This window comes from Exophiala viscosa (assembly GCF_022695815.1).
Source record: "Exophiala viscosa unplaced genomic scaffold EDD37scaffold_4, whole genome shotgun sequence".
Taxonomy (NCBI): domain Eukaryota; kingdom Fungi; phylum Ascomycota; class Eurotiomycetes; order Chaetothyriales; family Herpotrichiellaceae; genus Exophiala; species Exophiala viscosa.
Genome location: NW_026944356.1, coordinates 958,564 through 980,914, shown reverse-complemented (window position 1 = coordinate 980,914; position 22,351 = coordinate 958,564). Strand labels below are relative to the sequence as shown.

The window sequence follows — 22,351 nt, the reverse complement described above, 5'->3', positions numbered from 1 at the left end:
TGTTCGTCCGATGCGAGTGAGGTCGCGATCATGCGATTGTAAGGATGTGAATCCCTGGTTGCGGCTTCTCCAACTGAACGCGGTCGCGTCGCCTTCTTATCGATAACTTAAATCTATGAATTTCGCTTGTCGCTTCTCCAACTACCGGATTTTCTTGCTAGCATCAACAAACCACTTTCGCACTTCTGATACGAGGCCTGTGAATGAATGCAGCCCTTCGCCCGACATGCCTTGCGAAACAGGCTCGCTGTCCAGAGACTCGCACTTTCACGATCTATCTCGCTGACCGGCGCAATCGAAAAGGGTATCCGGGATGGGCAGCATGGCAGAGTCAAACATGAACGCCGCTACCAGGGTCCTCGAGACCAACGTCCTCAGTCTGAACATGACCCTTCGGAAACAAATGACAGGAGGAAGGCTCCTGACGGGCTAGCAAGAGGTCAGCTAGACAGGGAAATACAAAATCGACCGGTCAAGGCACGGGGCAGAAGAGAGGGCAGACCATTCTCATCTGATGATGTAGCACCTACCAGCATTGCATACACGACGGCTTCATCGGAATTTATCTATGGGACATTTTCCGTGCTTGCTGCTCTCAATGCAGGACGGCGCAAGGTGTACAAGCTTTACAGACTCAATTCTGAGCGGGAAGAGGAGGAAACGAGTGCACAGACATCATTACGCGACTTCAGAAAAGACCCAATAAATGCCCCCAGTGCTCTGGTGACCATCGAAAGGCTTGCCAGGCAAGCAGGGCTCGTAATTAAAGATGTTGCGGGTCCTCAATGGACCAGGATTTTCGGCAAAGCCACAGATGCGCGGCCGCACAATGGACTACTCTTGGAGGCATCTCCGCTTCCCCAGCTACCTGTCACCAGTTTGTCTGCTCTCGCGCAACCCATGGATGATATTCATGCTACGGTTGGATGGACATCTCCAGAAGCGCGAGAACTCAATACTGTATTTGATGTTCGTGGAAATGTGGCCAAGCTCGCTTCTCCTCGGCCAGCTCATCGCTATCCATTTATGCTCTTTCTCGATCGCATAACTGACACCGGCAACTTCGGTGCGATTGTACGCTCTGCCTGGTTCCTGGGTGTCGATGCTATCATCCTCCTTGAGCATGGCACAGCCCCTGTCTCTACCAGAGCGGTCAAGGCTTCGGCGGGTGCTCTGGAGTACATGCCAATCCTACATGTCAAGAATGAAAGAGAATTTGTCAAGGCTTCGCGAAAGAACGGGTGGAAGTTCTTTGCTGCAGATGCGCCCGAGAGTGCTGCTGATCTGCGCAGGAACGCTGCCAGAAATATCCAGCACCAACGCGTGGAAGTAGAAGGCGCGTTGTTGAAGCATCCTTGTGTCCTTATTCTCGGTAATGAGGAGACTGGCATTCGAGATTTCATGCAAGATCTTGCAGATGGTGTGGCGGGCATCTCGAGTGCCAGACCCGAAGTCGGAGATATCGACAGCTTGAACGTGAGTGTGGCCGCGGCTTTGCTTACGCAAAGATTCTTCGACACAGCACAGGCCCCGACGTAGAAGACAGGTCGCTACACAGGGTCGTCACAGGGTGGCAGTTACCGTACTCACCCTCAGTCTTCTAGCCACTCCAAAGAGTAAATCTGGCTGTCCCGCCGGAAGGGAATGACAACATCACTTGCCGCGTCTGCGCCTGCACTCCCGACGGCCAACTTGGATCTGACCTTCTCCTCTCGAGCCGAGAGCCTAATCTTCTTACCACTAGCTTCGATGCGGTAGAATTCCCGGCCAAATCCACCGAGAAACCCTTTCAGGACAGATGCCGTAATGCGCTCCTTCTCGATGATGCCTTTGTTCACCGCATCCTCAAATGCTTGGAGCACATACTGCGTGGCATAAGGCTGCGTGAACACGCCAGCCGCGCATTTCCCGCACTCATGTGGGCCGGCACCTCCTTTCTTCGCTCTGAGCGGATGCGGCGCCGAGTCGGTGCCCAGAAAGAACCTCGGATCACCGCTCGTTGCAGCCTGCAATAGCGCAACGCGATCGCTGGGTAGTTTTGCCACTGGCTTGCAGAAATTGATAGGGTCGCCCGCCCAGTCGTCCACAATAATGGACAAGTGATGAGCAGTAATTGTCGCAACGACATTGGACCCACACTTCTTCGCAGCTTCAATAGCAGCAGCCGTAGTGCAATGCTCCAATACAATTCTCAACCGTGGAAAGCGGTGGTGAAGATCAAGCAAAGTCGGAAGAAATGCTTCTTCGGCGTTCAGAACCGTAATGTCCTTCCCGGGGGGCGCTTCGCCATGCAAGTTGAGCACTAGGTCAACTTCTTGCATAGCTTCGAAAATAGGGTAGAATTGCTCGTAGTCCACGACTCCAGATGCTGAATTAGTTGTCACGCCCGCCGGGTACGATTTGACCCCGTAGATGCCTGCTTGCTTCGCCTCGCGGATTGTGTCTGGTGTGATGGAGGGATGCAAGTATAGAGACATCAAGAGCTTCGCGTCCGTGTATTTGGCGATAGACTTCTTGTAGGATAATGCGTGCTCGACTGTTGTTATCGGCGGGACGAGATTAGGCATGACGAAGATGGCATCGACACCCCCAGACGCCACAGTAGGGGCTACTGCCTCGAGCATTGGCCCATCACGGAGGTGGACGTGAAAATCTGCTGAAGCTGGCAGAACCAAGCCGTCGAAAAGTCGAGGTGGCATCTTGAAGATGGAAAGGCTGGTTCAATCTTCCTCAAGAATTCAAATTTTGTGAGAGGAGGGAAAAGTAAATACCTGTCGGCAATAGGTTTGAAGCCAGGACTGAATTATATGCTGTCGTTTTATGGGAACCTTTTTTCACGGTTGAAAATGGTTCGATATTGCTATGGAGAAGTTTAATTGTGGTCAGCGACAAAACTACAGCGGCGTATTCGGGCTTCGTATAGCAACACTCCTGGGCATTGCACCAGGTCAAAGTATTGTTACCTGTTCTTTGGCAAGGCCATGTCTGGACGGAATATATGCATTCCTCTCTATGATTGTGGTTGTACAGAGTACATATGTGGCATCTCGGCGGAGCTCATTTTTAAGTCGTTTCCCCTGTCCATATCTCATTACCAAAGCCCTAGCCCTTCGAAATGTTCGCCATCTCGACTCGATTTTTGATGTATTGTACCGATCATGCCACATATGATGGAGCTTTCCGATTAGCTCGCCTGCCATTGAAATACTTGGCTGTCGAACTCATGTCCGTCTTCAAACGCCCGCTATATCCATTCGTCGAGGAAGTTGTTGCTTTCTCATATGCTTAAACCAGTAAGTCGCTCAAGTGCATTCTTCAGATGCGAGTTTAGTCCTGTGTTGCAAGTCAGCATATGTCTTCAGATGTGGTGGTTGGAATTTCATACATCATCAGTAAGTCGATCCAGTAATTGAATGCTCAATATCATAACCAGCAGTCCCAATGTTACAATGACAAGGAGACCAAAGCCAAACCAGCCCAGAACCATTGCTGCGGTTCCGACGCCAGACTTGACACTTCCGTTGCCCAAATCTTGCGCGATTGTGCTTGCTGCTACAGCAGCGGTATGCTGCCACATGACAGACACCAGCACAAACACTGAGGCAATGAAGATTGTCGCCAACGCAACTTGTGACACGGCTCTGGAGGGAAATGGTCGCACCTCAACTTCATCGCCATCCCTGCCAGTGCTGGTATGCCAACCGGGGAACGTTGCAAGCAACAGAAACGTTAGGAAGGCAAGCACAATAGCAATGATGAGTAGGTAGGGGAACACAATAGCGTTCTTGAACGTGCTGGCCACCCATATCAAGTTCAGTGGATCTTGATCAATGCTCACCAGATCTGCCAGCGCCGTCGAGTTTTGGTTGCACATCCATGCTCCGCCGTCACACTTGATGCATATGCCAAAATACCCCACTCTTACGATGAGATCTGCTGAGCCGACGATGTTGGCAATGGCTGTAGACACTGAGGGGTCGACTTGGACCGTGCTGAAGACGGGAGCATAACTTTTATAGTAAAGTGAAATGAGGTAGATGTCGGGAATGAGAGGTGAGGTCGAGGAACATCCTGCGAGTAGAAGTGCTACGGAAGATAGGTTAGTATTGTCCTCTAATGCAAGAAGCGGATGATACTCACATAGTAGGATGATGGCAATGGCTATGAAGATCATAAGGACATGGTGATATCCTATGAATGGGACAAATCTTCTCCATCCTGTTGCGAATCTGGGAGCCATTCTGGTTCGAGGTCAATGCAGATGGCGTCGGTGGCCGTGTGAGATCTTCGCGGGTTACCGTCCGTGCGGACGGTTAACAGTATGGAAACTCAGCACGGTGCAAGCACCTTGAATTTGACTCGGTTCGAAGAGTGGTCAGAGCGATATGTCTGTAGGTGTATGATATGATCTCCGACGGTTTTGCAAGTTTGATGGTTCACTTTGAACAACAGTATGTCAGCTGCCTGCGTCTTGTATGATGCAGAAGAGTATGAAAGAGAGGGAGGAAGAAGGGGAGGAGAGGCGTAGCTTGATTTAGTTCTGAGAATATTCTGAGACTGGGACTACAAGGCACCAATTGCCATAATTGCTCATAGATTTGCCATTGAGAAATCGCGAGGTTGGTCTGTGTTGCGGTGAATTGTATGGTAAAAATCGGCAGGCTGGGACTGCGCCTTTGCGGATGAGGAGACGATCTCGAGCCATAATTTTTGCCAAGGCGACTGTTGATGTTTAGCCATTTGAGGTTTAGACTAGCCTTTCTGCAACCTTAATTCTTAGACTTGACCCTGTTTTTCTTTTCCCCGGTTGGCAAGCGCACAAGGCTGCATTTCAGGTACTGTTCCTAGCTAATCTACGTCATCTCACTGAGGTTCGAAGACCTACTACTCGTATGATAGTAAAGCACATTGGTACTCCTACTAAGCAGACAGTGTCATTTTTCAGAGATAGTCTTTCGCAAGGTAGGAAGGTATTCATTACTGTCGTCATGCGTAATAAGCAAATCGTCGACGAGGCCTACGCGTGGCTCTACCTATAGCGACCAGCTTCGAGCGACCTCATAACCAATAGTCGTCCGTGTTTTGCGCCTGTTCATGATGCCCAAATGAATGCCAGTGAATGATGACAAAGTCCAGATTCTCACATTGCCTCGCTGGCGCCAATGTAAACCCCGACTCGAAAGAACGCCAATCAAAATGCTGAACACAATGCCCAAACGCTCATGCCCGTACAAAAGCAAATGAACTCAAGTCAAATGTCGGCTTCCGTATGGGTGACCCTACTTCGGAGCACTCGTCCTCGCTGTTAGGCACCATCGCATCCTCGCTCCCTCGTACCTCGTTTCTGGTGATAGACGGAGAATGCTCACGCATTGGTGGGCTGAGAACTGCGGACCTCTTTGGCACGCCTTCGTCCAATATCCTCCCAGGTGTCGCAACATCCGCAGAGAGTGATTTCAAAGCTGACTGACGTGCTTCTGGTGACTGATGCGCGAATGTTTCGCGTAGGTCAGGACTAGGGCGTGGTTCCGGTACTCTATCCTCCGTGAAGAGCTTACTGAGTGCAGCCATTTGCACCACCTCTGGCTGCGCGGAGAAAGCCATCTGCTTTCCCTTTGGGCTTGATAGAGACCTCATAGCTGGCTTCTGCGATGGTGTAAAAGCAAACTTCTGCAAGATTGCTTCATTCTGCTTCCGCACATGGAAATCTAGGAGGTCTTCAAATGCTTCAGGATCATCGTCTTGACTGAGCTCGCGAGCTTGTGACCCATTTCGGGCGTCGTCGCCCTTGACACACCTTCGCGACGGCGAGATACCCTCTTGGGACGGTGTGGAGCCAGATAGAGCTGGCTGAGCAGGCGGCGAGGACTGGGGTATCGAATCTAGACCATTTGCATTCTCGCTCAAATCCCCTAGGTCTGGGTATGTAGGGTGCTGATAGATCACCTCCTGCTGTGGACTGGCTTTTTGCTGCACTTCACCATCAAGCAACATCTCACCAACAGAAGAGTCGGAAAAGACCTCAAACGCTGACCGCCTGGACTTTTTGACCTTCGCTTTCTTCTCTGCTAGTGGACTGACCTCCACTTGCTCGAAAGTGGATGTAAAGAACGGACTCTGCTTCGTCTCTTGTATGGGCGAAGGGTCTACAGATTCTGCGCACAATCGTTGTCGCTTCGGAGGCTGATACGTTGACTTCGTTGAAGCCCTTGCGAGAAACGCGGTGCGATCGGTGCCTGCTGAGATTTGAGCCGGGGTAGTCATGCCGCGTCTCAAGGCAGGAGCCGAGGATACCAGCCTCGGTTCCCATGACTCGTTCCGATGGCGCTCAAGGAGTCTTTGCTGTGACGGTGAAGGCGTAAGACTGTTTGGGTCCAGCTCTGCAAGCGGCTGTCTCTGTGGTTTGAAGAAGGTCTCAATGGATTTCTCCGGTTTGAGGTCCGCAGGCGTAGCGTAACTTTGTCGACGGTTCTCACCAAGCGCTGGACGACTGACCGGCGTACCGTTCCTCGGCTGAACATGAATGGGCTTCTTCGAGAAAGGGTCCAAGTCTCCGCAAGCAACGCCTGTCGCCGTATCCGAGTTCACAAAGGGACCCAGATAAGGCATATCTTCCTCTAGCATGCCCGGGCTAAGTTCCTTCAGGCAGACCATCTTCTGCGCGATGGGACAGAAGACACGGTGGTGCAAAAACGTCAACTCTGCTTGCTCAAACATCTTCGAGTAGTCCGCAGGGACCATCAATTTTCCCTCGAACTGAATCACACGGATGATTTTCTCAATATCTTTGTGTCTCCGAACATAGGCATGGGCTGTCTTCAACCCAATCTTTCCAATGTTTGGTAGGTAATCGCATCCACTGAGAATCGCCATGCGCATGAACATTGAGTCGGTCCACCCAGCCAGATTCATCTCCTTGCACATTGGGAAATCTGCTCTGTCAATCTCGACCAGTTCGCCATATTGATTGAGCTTGGTTAGAAGTCGTCTTGCTCCAAAAACCAAGAGATCGGAGTCTTCAGACAGTATTCCGTCGATGATGCCTTTCTGTTCCAGATAGACCAGCTGCGCATCGGCCTCATACGGTGCCACAACATACTGAACATTGAGCTTCTTGAGTTCTTCAATCAGCTGCCGTGCCATGAATGGGGTGACGTCGATCGCTTTTTGAAACTCTTGCTGTGCTTGACTGGTCTTGCCCGCTTTCTGCAACTCTAATGCCAACGCCTTGCTTTCTTCCCTCCTCTTTCGTCTCGCAGCATTTGTACCAGCTTTGCTGGGTAGGTTGTCTCCATCAAAGATCAAATAAGGCGTCACTCCAAAGTCAAGAAGCATTCGGACCCTGCTCAGCACAAAATCAATATGCACACTCGTCGGTTTGTCCAGGGCAAGGGCGAAGGCGCAGCCCACAACACCACGGTGTAGCCATCCGTAAGCGTCAACTCCAAGCGTTTGTCCGGCGAATTTCTTCAGGTTGCAGGGCTTTTGGATTGATTTGAGCAAGGGCAGCAAGCCTGTTTTTACTATTAGTGGGACGCAGGGGATATTGTATACGACTCCTTACCCTTGATGCCCATTTCTGTGGCGCGGAATCCTTCACCGCCTAAGTAGAATGGATACTGAAACTGCGAGAGAGATACCTGACGGCAGGAGTGACGGCAGTGTGGCTTCGCAAGACCAGATCGTACATCAATCGACTTTCCTGGGCCATCAGGACTATACTATTGTGTGGTGTAGAATATCTTGAAGGTATGACAGAAAGGCAAGGGACAGGCATCTGCATTGGCAACCGTCCGTTTACGCGCCTGTCATGTTCATTAGACGCGACTTGGAGAAGCGGCATCTACTATAGCCGAAGTTCCGCCGCCCCTGAAACTTTTTACACCCATAATGAAATTGTTCAGATTCGGCCTTCATAATGTTTCAAGGCGAATCCAAAGCCGCTATACCTCACGGCAAATCATCAAAATGGCTCGCGCTTTAAGCAAAGTCCACAAGCAGATCTCCAAGAAGAGGAACGGAAAGATAAACAATCTTCATGAGAACAGTCGTTCTGCCCAACGGTTACGCGCAGCAGGTGCCCGGGAGGACAAACTGACCAGGATGATGGACGCTGCCGTGAAGCAGAACCAGGTCTATGGTACAAGATTGCCCAGCTGAAAATGTTGGCATGTTGCTAACGAATTGCATCCCCAGTCGACAGAATCGCGTGGTTCAAATCAGCGTTGGAGGGTTCTGTTGGTGCCGTGAGTGATGAGGAACTACACTTATTGACCCAGAGGTACGCTTGACGAGGATTTTTCCGCTCTGATACTAAGCTTTACAGCTTCATTGACCGCGAGGATGAACAACTGGCGGAGGCTCAACAACAGCGAAGACCAGGACGTCCGCCTTCAAAGCTTGAAGAACAGATCAAGCTGAGAAAGGACTCTGAGGAACGTGAATTTCGTGGCGGTCTCTGGGTTCCCGAACTTCGGGCGGAGGAAAGCCGCTCAAAGCTCGAAAGGTGGAATGGAGACTGGAATGGACTCAACACGCTGAAATTTGTCCGTGTTGTCAAGAACGGGGAAATCAAGCCTTCCAGCTTTCCGCCAAAAGGACTGTCTTGAAAAGCGCAACTTCGATTATCTCATTCATCACGGGAGAAGTCACGTCGCCACAGACGACGACCAGCGACAGTCGCAAGAAGGGTAGCTGAAATGCCCCAGCTATGCGAAGCACCAGCAGCCACGAGCGCCTGTAACTGCAAAGTTGGCATGTGGAAAGCGACTGGCTGCTGAGAAGTCGCCGAATCTCATTCTGCCTGACGATACAAATACGATCAGGCCACTTGCATCGAATGACCTGAACACCACATAGCTGGTCAGTCACTTCAGCAGCGAAGGAGACTCTCCAATTTGACGAGTATGGGGAATTGTCAACAGTATCATGGTCGGTTGAGGCAGTTGTGGAGGACATGGCGACTCGATCTAGCTGGAACGTATGTTATCAGGACGGACCGTGTTGGGCATGGGGACGGGTCAGTAAGAAGTGAAAGGGGAAGCATTGGTGGAGCACCTCATTGATGGCAAGCCACCTGCTAGCAACGGGAGTTTCGAGTCCTGGGATACATCCGCATGATGAAGAGCCCCATATCGAAGCGGGCGGAAGGGAGTGGATGATTAGATGCTCTCAGAGACGTCGACGCGAAGATGTGTCATTACAATTAATTTTTCATGAAGCCTCGTCTCCAAAAAAAATAACTGGCGACAACTAAATGCTTCATTCAAATTGCGCAGTCTCTGTCCGTTATCTTCCATCTTCGTATCCAGTCTCGAGCATCATCGTCAATCGTGCATGATGAATTCTTTCAGACTGTTCCCCCGGGCCTTGTCCAAGGCAGCCCTCCGTCAGTCCTCAGTCCGTTGCGCTTCAACAGCCTCAAGGTTTGCGGCTCGTCGACCAGTAAGGCAGCCAGCAATGAAATCGTCCTACCCTGCCTTCTCAACGTCTACACTCCACCGAGAGCCTGCTGGTGAATGTTAGTCAGAATTGCTATGGGCTATGAGCCATGCTAAAATCATCATAGTCGACCTAGAACTCGTCGAGAAATTGAAGAGCGAACGGAGTTTGGAGCTCGAGAATCCCGAAGAGGGCAAAAAGGAGGCAATCGACGAGTTTCTGGCAAACAACTCGTGGCAACTACTAGACAAGGAAGGCACGCATGAGGTCACCTTGACGAAAGAGTTCGGAAATGAAAAGTAAGTACAGCATGTCGATACAATGAGTCGTCCAAGTCATCTTACAATGATCCTGTAGAATCAAGGTTGCGCTTAGCATCGCCGACTTCGACAACCTGGCCGACGAGGACGAATACGATGGCATCGAGGAAGACGGAGCGCTTGATGATGAAGCAGAATATCGCCCGAAGGCCATCAATCAGTCTGGTGCGAAGGGAGGCAAATTCGACATTAAGCCCGAGGATAGCATTGCGCCCGTCGACAGAGAGGGAGACGAGGGCGCTATGATGGACGACGGTGCTGGCCCGGCATATCCCCTCCATCTGACCATCACGATCACGAAGCCCAACAGCCAGGCCATCGAGATCCGAGCTGTGACTACCGAGAACGTCGAGATCGAGACCATCACCTTCTTTGCCAAAGACTCCCTAGTCGAGGCGCAAAACCCTAAGGATGCTCAAGAAGCACGCAGTGTGTATGCCGGCCCTCCCATCGGCAACCTCGACCCCGATCTCCAGGCTATGCTGGAGAGATATCTTGAAGAGAGAGGAATTGATGCACAATTGGCTCAATTCTTGCCCACGTACGTTGACTACAAAGAGCAACGAGAATACGTCAAGTGGCTTGGTGGTAAGTGTGACTGTCCATTCTGTCTGGTCGATGCTAATTATGTTACAAACAGATGTGAAGAGTTTTGTCGAAGCATAACTGTTCTCTTGGATTCGGCGTTACGATTGCGAGATTCACTCATGTCTTTCCTAGACCCTCCACTTTCAGTAGCAGCAGCAGTAGCAAGGTGCTATGCTCTGCAACATTGTACAGTATGTCATTATGGTCGCGAATCACAAAATAGGCAGTTCCGATACCCATGTGCTTGTCGAGGATGTGGTACAAGATGCATAGCAGCAGAGCCACATCTTCTCATCTTACCCTCATTCTTCGGTCGCTTCAGTCGCGCCGCAATAAAAGTTTAGACAATCGGCCATTAAGTGTCGGCCCGTCGCATCGTCATTGCCCATGAGGTGTGCTTGTCGAGCATCTGTCAGATAGCACTCGAATTATGTTTTTTTCAAGCCAGCACATTTGCGTAGGTGGTACCTCGTATAGCTTGCCTGTCCTTGCATGTGTGTGAACTCCGATTGGTTTCTGAACACCTGCTCATAACACCTCATCGACCTATTCCGCTCTGCAAGGATCTGTGGCACCTGTAAGCATGATGCTTATGCACCAGGGTCAGCTCTGTTTTCGGAATCCTTGCCTCGACAACATCGTTTAAACAACAGGCAGCTCGGTGCCGCAAATACTGACGATAGCAAAAGAGTCAGGTTGTCAGTCACTCTGACACGTCTCAAGAACGGCCACCCATTGGACCAAAAGTGCTGAACCCCGTGAAAGCCTTGATCCCTAACCAATCATACCCGCAACGATGTGGTTGACATACTCTCTCAGAGTCTCCATCTTCGAGTCGTAAGAGCGAGGGGAAAAGGCTTAATTGTTCCAGCACAAAGCAGGGGGACTGTGCCACCACCCCGCCCGGTACCCGCCCTTGAAGAACTTCGACCTCACAGGACCTCCTCCTCCCGGTTACCTACCGAGACAACGAACCAACCGGAAGCATGATCACGGCATCAATGAACACAGTATCAACACTGAAAGAGCGCCAGTAACATGGCAATACCGTCACTGTTTTGCAGGTAGGTACCTACCCATGAGCCGCGTAAATACGACGTGGATACGAAACACGATCACCGAGGCAGATGCCAGGCGTCCCATGTCGATATCTGCCTAGCCCACATTACCCCGGCAGGGTCCTATCATGGCGTCGCAGATACCAACGTTAGGACGTAGTCGCGAAGTACTTCTGCTGGTTCTTCCTCTCTTTCCCTCCCCTCGCGAATCCTTCTCATCTCGTCGACCTGGCGGACTGTTCCCGCTTCATAACATGCTCTTGGAGTCTCCATAGGCATCTATAGCCTGCGTCGTCTTGTTCCTCAATTGTGTCCCTGCTGTGTTCAAGTTAACATGTCGCACTATTTGAACGCCGTTCTTGGGCTCCTTGTTGTCTCTGTCGTTTATTTTACTGTCACGTCCTTCCTCTCCAGCCGTTACCATGCCCAAAAGGCAAAGGAACTCGGGTGTCAGCCCGCGTTTCAAAGAAAGCACAAGTGGCCATTGGGAACTGATTTTATCTACCAGGTCGCCAATGCCGACAAAGAGCATACAGTGCCCGCATTCTTCCAAGGCCTATATAAGGAGCTAGGACATCCAACATGGATTCAAAACGTTCTGGGCACATGGGCCTATGTTACCGCTGATCCGAAGAACATTCAAGCTTTGCTCGCCACGCAATTCAATGACTTCGAGATTGGCGAGGCACGCCGAGGAAACTTCTTCCCAGTCTTTGGCAATGGGATTTTCACCACAGATGGCAAAGCATGGTAAGTGATTGATTCAATCTGAGTACGGATATGTATTGATCTATACTGTAGGGAACACTCTCGCGCTATGCTCCGACCACAGTTCGCGCGTCAGCAAGTCGCCGACCTGAACTTGGAAGAAGTTCATGTTCAAGACCTGCTTCGGCACCTTACAACCCGGAACGGTTGGACAGATCAGGTTGATTTAGCACCTCTCTTCTTCCGCCTGACGCTTGATTCTGCCACGGAGTTCTTATTTGGTCAAAGTGTCGACTCTCAAGTAGCAGCCTTGCCAGGTTACTCGAATGAGAATGCCAAGCGAGCCGGCACCCTAGATTGGACCTCTTTTGGAAGCGCGTTTGATGCCGCAACCACGGCTGTTGGCCAACGAGGTCGACTTGCGGACATGTACTGGGTCTTAACGCCCAAAGACTGGCAAAAGAATATCAAGATTGTCCATCAATTCGCAGATTACTATGTCAATCTGGCATTGACCACCGACTTGTCCACATTGAGCGAACACAACCTTGAAAAGGGTCAAAAGAAGGAGAAGTACATTTTCCTCAAGGAGCTCGTACAACAGACTCGGGACCCGGTCGAGCTGAGAAGTCAATTGCTTAACATCTTGCTGGCTGGTCGTGATACCACAGCCGGACTACTCGGATGGACATTCTATCATCTTGTCAGACACCCAAGTATCTTTCAGAAGCTGCGTGAGACCATAGTCGAGCAATTTGGTTCCTATGAGAAGCCCAGAGATATCACCTTCGAAACACTCAAGGGCTGTTCATACCTCCAGCATACCATGTCAGAGGTTCTTCGCCTCAACCCGACAGTACCCTTGAATAGTCGCCGAGCGGTTAAAGACACTAGCATTCCTAGAGGAGGAGGACCGGATGGTGACGCGCCTTTGTATGTCAAAAAGGGCCAAGAAGTCAATTACACGGTTCATGTCATGCATAACCGCGAAGATATCTGGGGGCCGGATGTCGCTGAGTTCAAGCCTGAAAGGTGGATTGGACGTAAGGCTGGATGGGAGTTCTTACCCTTCAATGGTGGGCCACGGATTTGTCTGGGTCAACAATTCGCTTTGACTGAAGCCGGCTATGTTATTGTGCGAATACTTCAGAAATTCGATCGGCTCGAGAACCTTGAGACTGATCCGGTCATGCGGCACCAATATAGTGTCACGACTGCACCTTGCCGGGTTCCTCTACGCTTGCACGAAGCTGCTGCGGCTTGAAAGCCATAGCGGTCATGTTTGTGGCGACTTGCGACACCGAGAACGGTACTGGGCTGTGCGGACAACGGTAGCTATTTCCATCAGCATCAAGTGGTGCTCACATACTGCCACTGACGGCGCTTGTACGCCTCGAGGTTGACTAAGTGCCTGCTTGCATTTTACGATCGAAACGACTACCCTCTCCTGAGAAGGTGTGGCACGACTCTCTGTTCTGCTTCGTTACAAGTATCAGAGGGCGTTTCTCAACCCAAGACTACCGCAGCGTAAGGACGATGGACGGTCGAGCAGGTGTTATCTGCTGGTTCCAGGTGCGGTGCCTATCAAATATGTACCTGCACCTTGACAAGCACCCATGATACAAGTTTTCTATGCTATCTGCGGAAATGATTGCCGATCTACAATTGGTTTTGATTTGATCGAAAATGAGCCGCTTATCTCAAGCATTGGCCTCATTATTCCCTTGCACTCCATCTTGGATCTTGATCCTTTCAGCTCGACAGGCACGCGATACTCGTAATTCCCCAGTATATTCCCACATGTTCACCAGGCTTTAGTTTCCGATTCGACATGGTTGCCAAAAGATCGTCGCCCTGGTTCCACGAGTCAATCACCACTGTGGCGTACACATGACGTCGCCTGCGTATCATGTAAACAGGTTTGCGTTTGCAACCAGGTCCAGCTGCACGCGACATAATGCCATTGTGTGCGGGCAGGTGAAACGGTGAGTTCGAACTGAGAAATAGAAAGAACGTTCAAGTACTTCTGGTTCTGCAACTCTTTTTTCACTTGCACTTCCACTCTTTCCCCTGACCGGATCTAACCACGACAACCTCTACTGCCACTGATATCTCGTCGACGTGAACACTTAAACCTCAATCCATTCGAGTACGTGAAACAAACCAATTCAGACCAACCACTCGAAGCACAGATACTCATGTCTTCCGCAAGCTCAGCAGCTACCAGCGCAAGTTCAGCAGCTTCCAACGCATTTTCCTCCGCAACAGCCCTGGCCACTGGAAACGGTCCAAGCAAAGGCATGTCGACCACCGGCATTGTCTTTACATCCGCCGCCGTCATCGTTACCCTCCTAGCTCTCGCCCTCGCAACAATCTACTTCACAGGCTACGCCGATGATGCAGCAGAATGGTTCGCCAAGCGCTACTACAAGGCCAAGGCCATCGCCGAGGTGAAAGTCCTCGAAAACGCCGGGAGCGATGAGCTCCAGGGTGCGCTCAAGGGTAAGATCTCCACCGCAGAGTATCTACCAGATTGAGAATTGACTGACCTTATGAACAGACTCGCTGAAGAAGAATCCCATCCTGGGTGAGGGTGAGCTTGACAGCATCTCTGGCGGATTAGGCAAGGAGGCGGCGCAGCAGGGTTTGGGCGGTGTCAGCGACAAGCTTGGTGGATTGGGAAAGTTTTAGAAACCTACCATCTTGTGCCTCGACGAGGGTTCACTTTGCCACCGCAACGACTTGTCTAAAACGAACTGGCATGGATCTACTCTAGCAGCTTCGGCGATCGACGACACGAACATGGAGGTCTTCGTGAGAATGGCATGGAGCTCTACCCTATGAGCTCGACGACGACATGAGCACACAAAAACTCGTGAAAACTGAGCGATGACTGTATGAATAGCACATCTTGAAGAAAGACGGCCAAAATGATATTCAAGGCCCAGCAGGCCCTCTACCAGAGCCCATGACTCCACGCTTCCTTTACTATTTTACTCCAAGTAATCCGGTCTTAATTCAAAAATAGCATCCTTGGTCAATTTCTGAAACTCCTCATCATCATAGAAACTCGCCATCACTTCGACCATATCCGAGGTTGACCCCGAGAAGAAGCGCTTTTGACTAGCAGGCAAATGGCACCGCATACTGTGGTTTGGATAGACTGGACTCTACAGCAGCAGGGCTAGTCAGCCACCATACCGGAATCTGACAACAGAACGTACCTGATATCCCAGCCCGATCATGATGCGATGCGTGTCCGTTCCGTTCGGCATACCAGCGTGCCACAGCCTCAGATCTCGAATCATGATATCGCCAGGACAGCACGCAGGTTGTACAGGCGGGCGCACCCTGCGACGCGCCTCCTTAGCTTCTTCATTGATGCGTGGTAGCGGCTCGCCCAGGCGTCCGTACTCGACAACCTGCTCCGGATCCGTGGCGATGACCTGTTCACGCCATGAAGCGTGGGCATGCGAGCCGAGCCAGAACTCCGTGGTTCCGTTGTCAATGCTGAATTCGCACAGGGGAATATTGGCGATGAAGTAGTATGGATACTGTGGGTGAGCGAAAGCGCAGTCCTTGTGAGGTGGTTGGCGGAGACCGGACGTGTGAGATAATGCGGTGTTGGACGTTAGCCAGTTCCAGATAGGGCGGTGGCCGAGATAGCTGGCATATCATTCACACACCTCAGCCTGAGAGACCGAGACATTGGAAGGGGTGTACGAGGACTCACGCGTTGGCCACCTGCAGAAGAAAAGGGTTGAAGTAGACGTCTTCGAACAGATACGAGGCGTCTGTGACAGGAGGTCGTTGAAGAAAATTGGCTGGGTTCGGCGTGTCAGTCGGTGCAAACGACGTTTTGGGATACCGCACATTTGACGCCATGATTGTATACTTGATTTGGATCGGTCCTTCTGAGTTCGGCGTCGGCGCACATCTTGTCATTCAATGCTTGGATATGCTTGACGTCGATGACGCCTTTGAGCAGGACGAGGCCATCCTGGTGCAAGGCCTCAAGTGCTTTCTGGAGACTCAAGGGTGAGTATTTGCCCTGATGGTGTTCATCATCGGACACGGGCACAGATTGCACGTCGTCAATGGTAGTCGTGGTGCCGTTCATTGTGATAGCTGTCCTGTTTCATAGGACCCGTATCGAGAATGGCATTGACTGGTCAATCTCAAGCACGTCCGACAAGTGGCAGTGTCTCGTCCACTGCATCATGCCTGTAGCACAGTATCAGTATCTTCGTGCGATAAGCAGTGAACAGAAGAGATATGACGAGGCTGCATAAATACGGTGCCTGGGTTGGTGGTCGAGGCGCAGCTACTTCCACTTCCTTCTCCACAACTCACTCCACCTGCGGTCCCTGAATCCTCGATTCCTTCCAGCATGTGTTCCGTGCGGTGAACTTTCAGGCATCTCCTTTTCATTCTGCTGTAGCCTTCTCTTAGCCTTCCTACATGCTTCGATAAACCATTTGGAAGCTGCAACGCACATGAACAGCACGCTATCCCCAAAAGACCGCGTATGGTCTCGGAGAGAGATTGAGGGGTTAATCGCGGAGGGGAGAAAGATATTTATACTTGATGGACAAGTGATCAAGGCCGATGCATGGCTCCCATACCACCCTGGAGGCAACCATGCCATATTGCACATGGTTGGAAGAGATGGCACAGATGAGATACGAGCATTGCACTCGATCGAGACTCAAGCATACATGCGAAAGTTTGTCATAGGGAAAATCCAAGGTCGTTGGAACAACTTCCTGCCTCCCATACAGGGCGGCACGTTCAGGCCGCTCACCCATGACAATCATCAGGAGGAAGAAGACTTCGAGTGCCCACTGGACGGCACCTCCAGTTCCGCCAGCAGCAGCATACCGCCATCGCCTATCTTTGAAGCCGTCGATGCAGAAGTAAGCAAGTCAGCCACGTCCGTATCGTCCGCCTCTTCTATCTCCGAACACGAAATACCTCCTATCAGCACAAATCCGATTGAAACAAAGCTTTCGGCAGAAAGAACGTCCGATCTTCTGAAGTATCCGTCGCTCGACTATGCTTCCCAGGATCAGATTGTCAGCAAATACAGAGAGTTGAATGTCCGCATTCGCGCCGCGGGTCTTTACGATTGTCCCTACTGGGCTTATGGAATCGAGCTCTGTCGTTACATCCTCCTCTTCGCCAGCTCCCTCATCGCTCTACGCTATGGCTACTACGCACTCTCCGGCGCTTTTCTGGGGATGTTCTGGCATCAACTTGTTTTTACCGCCCACGACTCCGGCCACATCGGTATAACCCACAATTACCATGTCGACAGCTGCATTGGAATCTTCATCGCTGATTACCTCGGCGGTCTGTCAATCGGATGGTGGAAGCGAAATCACAATGTTCACCACATCGTCACAAACTCCCCCGAGCACGATCCCGACATCGAACATATGCCCTTCTTCGCCATTTCTCCCAAGTTTTTCAGCAGCCTTCGCTCGACCTACTACAACCGTATCATGGATTTCGATATCGTCGCGAGATGGGCGATCTCCGTGCAGCACTGGTCATACTACCCGATTTTGTTGCTGGGGCGCTTCAATCTCTACCGTTTGTCCTGGGAATACCTCTTTACAGGTCAAGCACCAAGGAAAGGGCCAGCTTGGTGGCACCTCTACCTCGAAATCGCAGGCCAATTCGTCTTCTGGGCCTGGTACGGCTATGGGATTGTGTACTGTTCCATCCCCACGGCCTGGGACCGTTTTGTCTTCGTCATGATCTCTCATATGGTCACCATGCCATTGCACGTCCAGATTACTTTGTCACATTTCGCCATGTCGACCACGGATATGGGCGTACACGAATCCTTCGCACAGAAGATGCTCAGGACTACCATGGATGTCGATTGCCCAACGTGGCTCGACTTTTTCCATGGCGGTTTGCAATTTCAAGCTGTGCACCACTTATTCCCACGGATTCCAAGACATAACCTGCGCAAGGCACAGAAGTATGTCAAGGAGTTCTGCGAGGACACTGGCATTCCGTATGTGATTTATGGCTTCACCGAAGGTAACCAGAAAGTTATCAGCAGGCTAGGAGACGTTGCGAAGCAGGTCAAAGTCTTTGAGGAGTGTCGTAAAGCCTGTGCCCGAGAAGTTGTCGAGGGCCATGGGCTCGCGCATTGATACGTACAGAAAAGCAGGATAGAAAAATGACTCAAAACGAGTACGGAAGTGTGGCGTCTGTGATTTCTGCGAAGACTTGGTCATAGGTATAATGAAGAGATGAGAAATGTATAAAGAATGAAGAGAAGAATAGAACAAACGACACAGACTGGAGTTTGGGAATGCGTGGAGAGGACTCGTTGCACAATGTCTGTATCTACCTGGTAGATAGATCTAGTGACCGCTCAACAGCTGGTCATCGTTCTTCTGCTTTACTCGATATCAATACCAGACCCATCAATCTTGAATGCAAATCCAGGATGATTTCCTGATCCTTCTCCTGCGCCCATCGCTATCATGACTCTGTCCCTTTCCAGCGACTGACCAGGCCGCCACTCTACTGTTGCTATGAACCTAGCGTTCCGCACGGCTTCAAGTCTTTTCTCCGCGTCACGTAGACACTCTTCCAACGACATCTGCGGTGCGAATTGCGGGACTTGCGCCCTCGTCAGGCTGAGCGTGAGAGTGGCATACATTGTCCACGGCGATAGACTTGGACCCTGGGGCGCAGGGGTCAATGGCGTCGTTTCAGGACCTGTATGTGTCTGAGTGATTGTCCGTGACGGAGCGTTGTTCGTGCTGAAGGCCACTGCGCATTCGAATCTCGTCTGAAGCGCTTTGAGACGTGCGATGATGTCGGCAGTCTTGGATGGGTGGTCTCGAGCTGCTACGCTCGGAGTATCCAGTTGTGCCATGGTTCTGTCGAAGCGGTCTTGCCAGTAGAATGCGGTGGCTGAGTCGAGCACCACGAGACCTAGCGGTCTGTAGATTGAAGAGTGGCGTGTTTTGTCGAGGAGAAAAGATGGTGAAGACTCGAGAATGGATAGTAGCTGTGTGGACGACTGTGGGCGGAAGATGTAGATGTGGTTCAGGGCTTCGTGGGCGATCTGTCGAATGCTTTCTGACGTGAGGTTTGTGCTGGTTCCATGGTGTGTTTCGAGATGGTGCTTAATGATCTGTACGAGGCGGATGGCTGAGAAGCGGCTGTCATTGTCTATGTATATGACTGCTGATTCGTTGCCCCCATTTACTCTTGGTAGGGCTGCCAGGGCTGAGATATAGAGGAGGAGAGTAGTCTTTCCAGAGGCGGATTGGCTGCTGGTCAATTCGATGACAGCAGGCTTCCGCGTGGCATTGTGCTGGCGAGATGGAGCTTCATGGCGATGTGAAGGTTCAGCTTCCTGATCATCATGATGCTCGGCTTCGTTTTCTGTCCCAGGACGGTGTCCTGTTGCTGATGTCCATGATGGATGATCTGCTGGTTGAGATGGTAGGCGAAAGGCCTGAAGTAGGTTGTCTAGCTGCGGTATTCCGATTCTTGACTTCGACTGGGGGCATGACCTTTGTCTGATCTCTGCCAATAGCTGAAGGAGAACAATGGGGTTAGATATTGTCTGTTGTTGATGCACAATCCCAATGACAAGGCTGAAGTATGCATCGGAAGAAAGTCGGGCGGGACAATCTCCGTAATTCCACTTCATATTGCGACTGGGGAAAAAGCTCACCTGCTCGAGACCTTCCTCCTGCACCTCCTCGAGGAGTCTGCGGCCGTATTGTTCCGCCGACATGACATCGCCATGACCGTCGCCCACGCGCCAGCTTAAGTTACCCTCAGCATAGCGGTGTTGGAGGAAGAGAAGAAGAGTGCAGGATACGAGGGGAAAGAAGAATCAATGGCTCCGCCCGAACAACCCTTCCCCGTAAGCTCCCTCGAGCAGCGAGCACAATTCCACTCCGTCAATTTTAAGGACAAGAGCAGGAAATTGGGGGACTTTGATCTCAAAAGAGATTGTGAGCTACTCGAGCTTGTCCAATACAGTTGCACCACGCCCGAGCAGCAAGCTAAGCGTGCTATGGAAAGTCCGACTGGCAGCGCGAGAATGGAGTGTTTCCCATTCGTGCGGCTATTCAGAAAGTATGGAATAGTGCCATATCCTAAGGATGCTACAAGTCTGACGAATATTGCAGGTGCGAGAAGAAGGGCAAGGTCTTTCACGTAGAAACCACAGCGTGGGAAGGCCAGAACGCATGGAAGCCGCTGACGAGCTCACGACCAACGGCCGGGATGAGCAACAAAGAAGAAGGTACTGTCGACACAGAACTAACGAAAAGCGCCTTTGCTAGATATAAGGAGTATTTCTGGTCCGGAGAATGAGCCTCGCACTGGGTATCATATGCATATCTGCTATGCGTTTGCCGACCACCAACGCCAACGCTATCAAAAACACGAGATCTGACCTCAAAACAACTCCAGGTTCGAGGAGGAATGCATCACCCTCGCAGGTTGAGTCGAGCCGGCCTCGTTTACTGCCGCGCGCCTCTTCACCTGCACATCATCTGGCATTCGATACGACTTTTCGCAAGTCACAATCGGTCCCAGCTCAAATCCTCCAGGCTCTTTCGCCAGAAGATCTCGTAACGTCTCCTCGAAGACAGCTTCTTCCGAGACATCGACGGTGTCCTTCCAGCGTTTTCGCTGTGTGATCTTGGATCTTCGTTTCGTGGCCTCCAACTCAAGAGGATGCGTCGCATCAAGCTTGACTGCGCCGGCCAACTTCCGCAACGCCTGCTCACCCAGCTTGCCTTCCTTTGTTGCTAACTCTCTGATTCTCCGAGTATCATTCTCGCGGTAAGGATACACAGGCGTATCCTTGAACGTATGCGCAGAAGGCAGCTCCGGCAGGACCCGGGTGTTGAAAGAGAACTTCTTGAGTTCGCCATGACCGTCCAACTCTGGCCCGAGGAAGGTAGCAGGAAGCTCGACAGTGTTATGGAACACATCCTCGGGGGGAGGAGTAGGTAGTAGGGGCCTATTGACAGACGGCTGAGAAGCATACGGTCTAAGCTGGTCATCGGGTCGGGGAACGTCGAGTACGTCGATTGCTGTGTCAAAGTCGGCAGCGATTGGGACTGTTCGTCGGGCGGCTAGCATCGATCGACGGACCATGGAGAGAATTTTGAGCATGTCTTGGAAAGTCAGTCAACCAGCAAGAGACATGTAGGTGTAGGGACGATATACATTCTTCCAACAACGCCATGAGTGATTCGAGAGCGGCAGGCTCGATCAGAGGGCTTGTAATATCCTGTTTTGCCGCTTCTCCTATGCATATCCTCTTGACACATTGTGAAACCAACTCGTCGACTATCTCTTGTTCAACCAGCGCCGGTTCTTGCGTAGGCACAGACTGTGCCTTGTGTCGCATGACATGATGGTGATGGTATGGTTGCTTTCGTCTCGGTGAATATGAAGACATCTAGAATCGCGACGGCATATGTAGTGACGAGAGGAAATGGACTGACGGAGCCGTCGGGTCACTGTATTGCGCACAGGTGGGAAGCTGGGGACGACATGAAATGTTATGAGTGACCTAGAGACTAGAGACACTGCGCTGTCGCAGTCGGAGACAATACAGAAGGTGGACTGATCCGAGCGCGGCGGCGTGAAAACCCGCCAAGACCCGCAGCTACGACTTCTCATTCGACTTCAATGAGCTTCATACAAGCTATTCAAACGACACTTCCACATACATTCTCCTCTCTGAACCACATCTCCGCCGGCAGCATTCGTGCCCGGTATACCAGTCCACCTCAGTCTACGTTTACAGCGGTCGGAAGAGCTCAGCAAGAGCTACAACGGGAAACATGGCTATCAAACCAATCACGGGAGTACGTCCGCTCGAAGGTTGACCAGGTTTATGTGCTCATTTGAGCATGTTATGCATCCTTGAGTTTTGTGCTGACGGCTGGTCTTGCAGATGCTCCGACGAGGACTCGTCTTGGATTTGAGTATTGCCATGGGCCTAGGGACGACATTCGGATACCTATGGTGGTACGGTATGTAAAACACCATCGGGAGGCTTTCAGAAGAGCTATATCCCGCACGATACACATGCCGAGCGCTGCTGATGCTCTCAGGATATCACCTGCCTCGCGTCCGAGCTCGAGACAACTTTTACGCCAGGTTAGAAGACCAGCGCGCCAGAGAGGCCGGCTTCAAATAAATCACGTTCTCAATTATGGGCATTTT

The 22,351-nt window shown here is 51.2% G+C and overlaps 14 protein-coding genes across 14 annotated transcripts; 8 read left to right on the top strand and 6 right to left on the bottom strand.

Moving 5' to 3' along the window:
* Window positions 1-149: 149 nt before the first annotated feature.
* EDD37DRAFT_372426 (TrmH family RNA methyltransferase) lies at window positions 150-1,565 on the top strand. The gene has a single exon (XM_062811970.1). It carries the CDS (start codon window positions 208-210, stop codon window positions 1,537-1,539), a length of 1,332 nt encoding a protein of 443 aa, XP_062670865.1. The 5' UTR covers window positions 150-207; the 3' UTR covers window positions 1,540-1,565.
* Window positions 1,566-3,039, bottom strand: EDD37DRAFT_372464 (dihydroorotase, homodimeric type). The gene is made up of 2 exons (XM_062811971.1): window positions 2,964-3,039; window positions 1,566-2,860 (listed from the first exon to the last, which is right to left on the bottom strand). The coding sequence occupies exon 2, from the start codon at window positions 2,697-2,699 to the stop codon at window positions 1,593-1,595; it is 1,107 nt and encodes a 368-aa protein (XP_062670864.1). The 5' UTR covers window positions 2,700-2,860; window positions 2,964-3,039; the 3' UTR covers window positions 1,566-1,592.
* A 340-nt stretch (window positions 3,040-3,379) lies between these two features.
* Window positions 3,380-4,240, bottom strand: EDD37DRAFT_608444 (Ca2+ regulator and membrane fusion protein Fig1-domain-containing protein; the record flags this gene model as incomplete). The annotated part of the gene is made up of 2 exons (XM_062815056.1): window positions 3,380-4,086; window positions 4,141-4,240. 2 exons carry the CDS (start codon window positions 4,238-4,240, stop codon window positions 3,380-3,382), a joined length of 807 nt encoding a protein of 268 aa, XP_062670863.1.
* Window positions 4,241-5,142: 902 nt separating this feature from the next.
* EDD37DRAFT_372359 (exonuclease 1) lies at window positions 5,143-7,733 on the bottom strand. The gene is made up of 2 exons (XM_062811969.1): window positions 7,565-7,733; window positions 5,143-7,514 (listed from the first exon to the last, which is right to left on the bottom strand). Exons 1-2 carry the CDS (start codon window positions 7,575-7,577, stop codon window positions 5,221-5,223), a joined length of 2,307 nt encoding a protein of 768 aa, XP_062670862.1. The 5' UTR covers window positions 7,578-7,733; the 3' UTR covers window positions 5,143-5,220.
* A 235-nt stretch (window positions 7,734-7,968) lies between these two features.
* EDD37DRAFT_608442 (translation machinery-associated protein 16) lies at window positions 7,969-8,609 on the top strand (the record flags this gene model as incomplete). The annotated part of the gene is made up of 3 exons (XM_062815055.1): window positions 7,969-8,140; window positions 8,197-8,281; window positions 8,327-8,609. The coding sequence occupies 3 exons, from the start codon at window positions 7,969-7,971 to the stop codon at window positions 8,607-8,609; spliced, it is 540 nt and encodes a 179-aa protein (XP_062670861.1).
* Window positions 8,610-8,837: 228 nt separating this feature from the next.
* On the top strand, window positions 8,838-10,427 carry EDD37DRAFT_680190 (mitochondrial glycoprotein; the record flags this gene model as incomplete). The annotated part of the gene is made up of 4 exons (XM_062819709.1): window positions 8,838-9,520; window positions 9,569-9,740; window positions 9,799-10,349; window positions 10,402-10,427. The coding sequence occupies exons 1-4, from the start codon at window positions 9,337-9,339 to the stop codon at window positions 10,425-10,427; spliced, it is 933 nt and encodes a 310-aa protein (XP_062670860.1). The 5' UTR covers window positions 8,838-9,336.
* A 1,190-nt stretch (window positions 10,428-11,617) lies between these two features.
* Window positions 11,618-13,760, top strand: EDD37DRAFT_590062 (cytochrome P450 family protein). Its single transcript, XM_062814499.1, has 2 exons — window positions 11,618-12,157; window positions 12,209-13,760. The coding sequence occupies exons 1-2, from the start codon at window positions 11,742-11,744 to the stop codon at window positions 13,377-13,379; spliced, it is 1,587 nt and encodes a 528-aa protein (XP_062670859.1). The 5' UTR covers window positions 11,618-11,741; the 3' UTR covers window positions 13,380-13,760.
* A 314-nt stretch (window positions 13,761-14,074) lies between these two features.
* EDD37DRAFT_628538 (uncharacterized protein) lies at window positions 14,075-15,004 on the top strand. Its single transcript, XM_062816439.1, has 3 exons — window positions 14,075-14,264; window positions 14,336-14,617; window positions 14,676-15,004. Exons 2-3 carry the CDS (start codon window positions 14,416-14,418, stop codon window positions 14,804-14,806), a joined length of 333 nt encoding a protein of 110 aa, XP_062670858.1. The 5' UTR covers window positions 14,075-14,264; window positions 14,336-14,415; the 3' UTR covers window positions 14,807-15,004.
* Window positions 14,993-16,423, bottom strand: EDD37DRAFT_372137 (phytanoyl-dioxygenase family protein). The gene is made up of 4 exons (XM_062811967.1): window positions 15,989-16,423; window positions 15,849-15,939; window positions 15,340-15,781; window positions 14,993-15,285 (listed from the first exon to the last, which is right to left on the bottom strand). Exons 1-4 carry the CDS (start codon window positions 16,233-16,235, stop codon window positions 15,109-15,111), a joined length of 957 nt encoding a protein of 318 aa, XP_062670857.1. The 5' UTR covers window positions 16,236-16,423; the 3' UTR covers window positions 14,993-15,108.
* EDD37DRAFT_372204 (fatty acid desaturase-domain-containing protein) lies at window positions 16,336-18,410 on the top strand. Its single transcript, XM_062811968.1, has one exon. It carries the CDS (start codon window positions 16,612-16,614, stop codon window positions 18,283-18,285), a length of 1,674 nt encoding a protein of 557 aa, XP_062670856.1. The 5' UTR covers window positions 16,336-16,611; the 3' UTR covers window positions 18,286-18,410.
* On the bottom strand, window positions 18,411-20,274 carry EDD37DRAFT_371918 (DNA-repair protein XRCC2). Its single transcript, XM_062811966.1, has 2 exons — window positions 19,830-20,274; window positions 18,411-19,688 (listed from the first exon to the last, which is right to left on the bottom strand). The coding sequence occupies exons 1-2, from the start codon at window positions 19,890-19,892 to the stop codon at window positions 18,537-18,539; spliced, it is 1,215 nt and encodes a 404-aa protein (XP_062670855.1). The 5' UTR covers window positions 19,893-20,274; the 3' UTR covers window positions 18,411-18,536.
* On the top strand, window positions 19,998-20,479 carry EDD37DRAFT_649305 (uncharacterized protein; the record flags this gene model as incomplete). The annotated part of the gene is made up of 2 exons (XM_062818122.1): window positions 19,998-20,239; window positions 20,293-20,479. 2 exons carry the CDS (start codon window positions 19,998-20,000, stop codon window positions 20,477-20,479), a joined length of 429 nt encoding a protein of 142 aa, XP_062670854.1.
* On the bottom strand, window positions 20,276-21,765 carry EDD37DRAFT_371917 (uncharacterized protein). The gene is made up of 2 exons (XM_062811965.1): window positions 21,344-21,765; window positions 20,276-21,291 (listed from the first exon to the last, which is right to left on the bottom strand). The coding sequence occupies exons 1-2, from the start codon at window positions 21,576-21,578 to the stop codon at window positions 20,564-20,566; spliced, it is 963 nt and encodes a 320-aa protein (XP_062670853.1). The 5' UTR covers window positions 21,579-21,765; the 3' UTR covers window positions 20,276-20,563.
* Window positions 21,766-21,966: 201 nt separating this feature from the next.
* EDD37DRAFT_649303 (cytochrome c oxidase subunit 7A precursor) lies at window positions 21,967-22,325 on the top strand (the record flags this gene model as incomplete). Its single annotated transcript, XM_062818121.1, has 3 exons — window positions 21,967-21,990; window positions 22,080-22,158; window positions 22,240-22,325. 3 exons carry the CDS (start codon window positions 21,967-21,969, stop codon window positions 22,323-22,325), a joined length of 189 nt encoding a protein of 62 aa, XP_062670852.1.
* Between the last annotated feature and the right edge of the window lie 26 nt (window positions 22,326-22,351).

Bases quoted from the DNA above. Each gene is read 5' to 3' on its own strand.
- EDD37DRAFT_372426 (XM_062811970.1), top strand. From the start codon at position 208: ATGCAGCCCTTCGCCCGACATGCCTTGCGAAACAGGCTCGCTGTCCAG.
- EDD37DRAFT_372464 (XM_062811971.1), bottom strand. From the start codon at position 2,699: ATGCCACCTCGACTTTTCGACGGCTTGGTTCTGCCAGCTTCAGCAGAT.
- EDD37DRAFT_590062 (XM_062814499.1), top strand. From the start codon at position 11,742: ATGTCGCACTATTTGAACGCCGTTCTTGGGCTCCTTGTTGTCTCTGTC. The intron at 12,158-12,208 runs GTAAGTGATTGA...TCTATACTGTAG, and splicing joins ACCACAGATGGCAAAGCATG to GGAACACTCTCGCGCTATGC.
- EDD37DRAFT_628538 (XM_062816439.1), top strand. From the start codon at position 14,416: ATGTCGACCACCGGCATTGTCTTTACATCCGCCGCCGTCATCGTTACC. The intron at 14,618-14,675 runs GTAAGATCTCCA...CCTTATGAACAG, and splicing joins GCTCCAGGGTGCGCTCAAGG to ACTCGCTGAAGAAGAATCCC.
- EDD37DRAFT_372137 (XM_062811967.1), bottom strand. From the start codon at position 16,235: ATGAACGGCACCACGACTACCATTGACGACGTGCAATCTGTGCCCGTG. The intron at 15,940-15,988 runs GTGCGGTATCCC...CGCCGAACCCAG, and splicing joins ATACAATCATGGCGTCAAAT to CCAATTTTCTTCAACGACCT. The intron at 15,782-15,848 runs GTGAGTCCTCGT...ATGATATGCCAG, and splicing joins CTTCTGCAGGTGGCCAACGC to CTATCTCGGCCACCGCCCTA.
- EDD37DRAFT_372204 (XM_062811968.1), top strand. From the start codon at position 16,612: ATGAACAGCACGCTATCCCCAAAAGACCGCGTATGGTCTCGGAGAGAG.
- EDD37DRAFT_371918 (XM_062811966.1), bottom strand. From the start codon at position 19,892: ATGTCGGCGGAACAATACGGCCGCAGACTCCTCGAGGAGGTGCAGGAG. The intron at 19,689-19,829 runs GTGAGCTTTTTC...GTTCTCCTTCAG, and splicing joins AGGAGGAAGGTCTCGAGCAG to CTATTGGCAGAGATCAGACA.
- EDD37DRAFT_371917 (XM_062811965.1), bottom strand. From the start codon at position 21,578: ATGTCTTCATATTCACCGAGACGAAAGCAACCATACCATCACCATCAT. The intron at 21,292-21,343 runs GTATATCGTCCC...TGACTTTCCAAG, and splicing joins CATGGCGTTGTTGGAAGAAT to ACATGCTCAAAATTCTCTCC.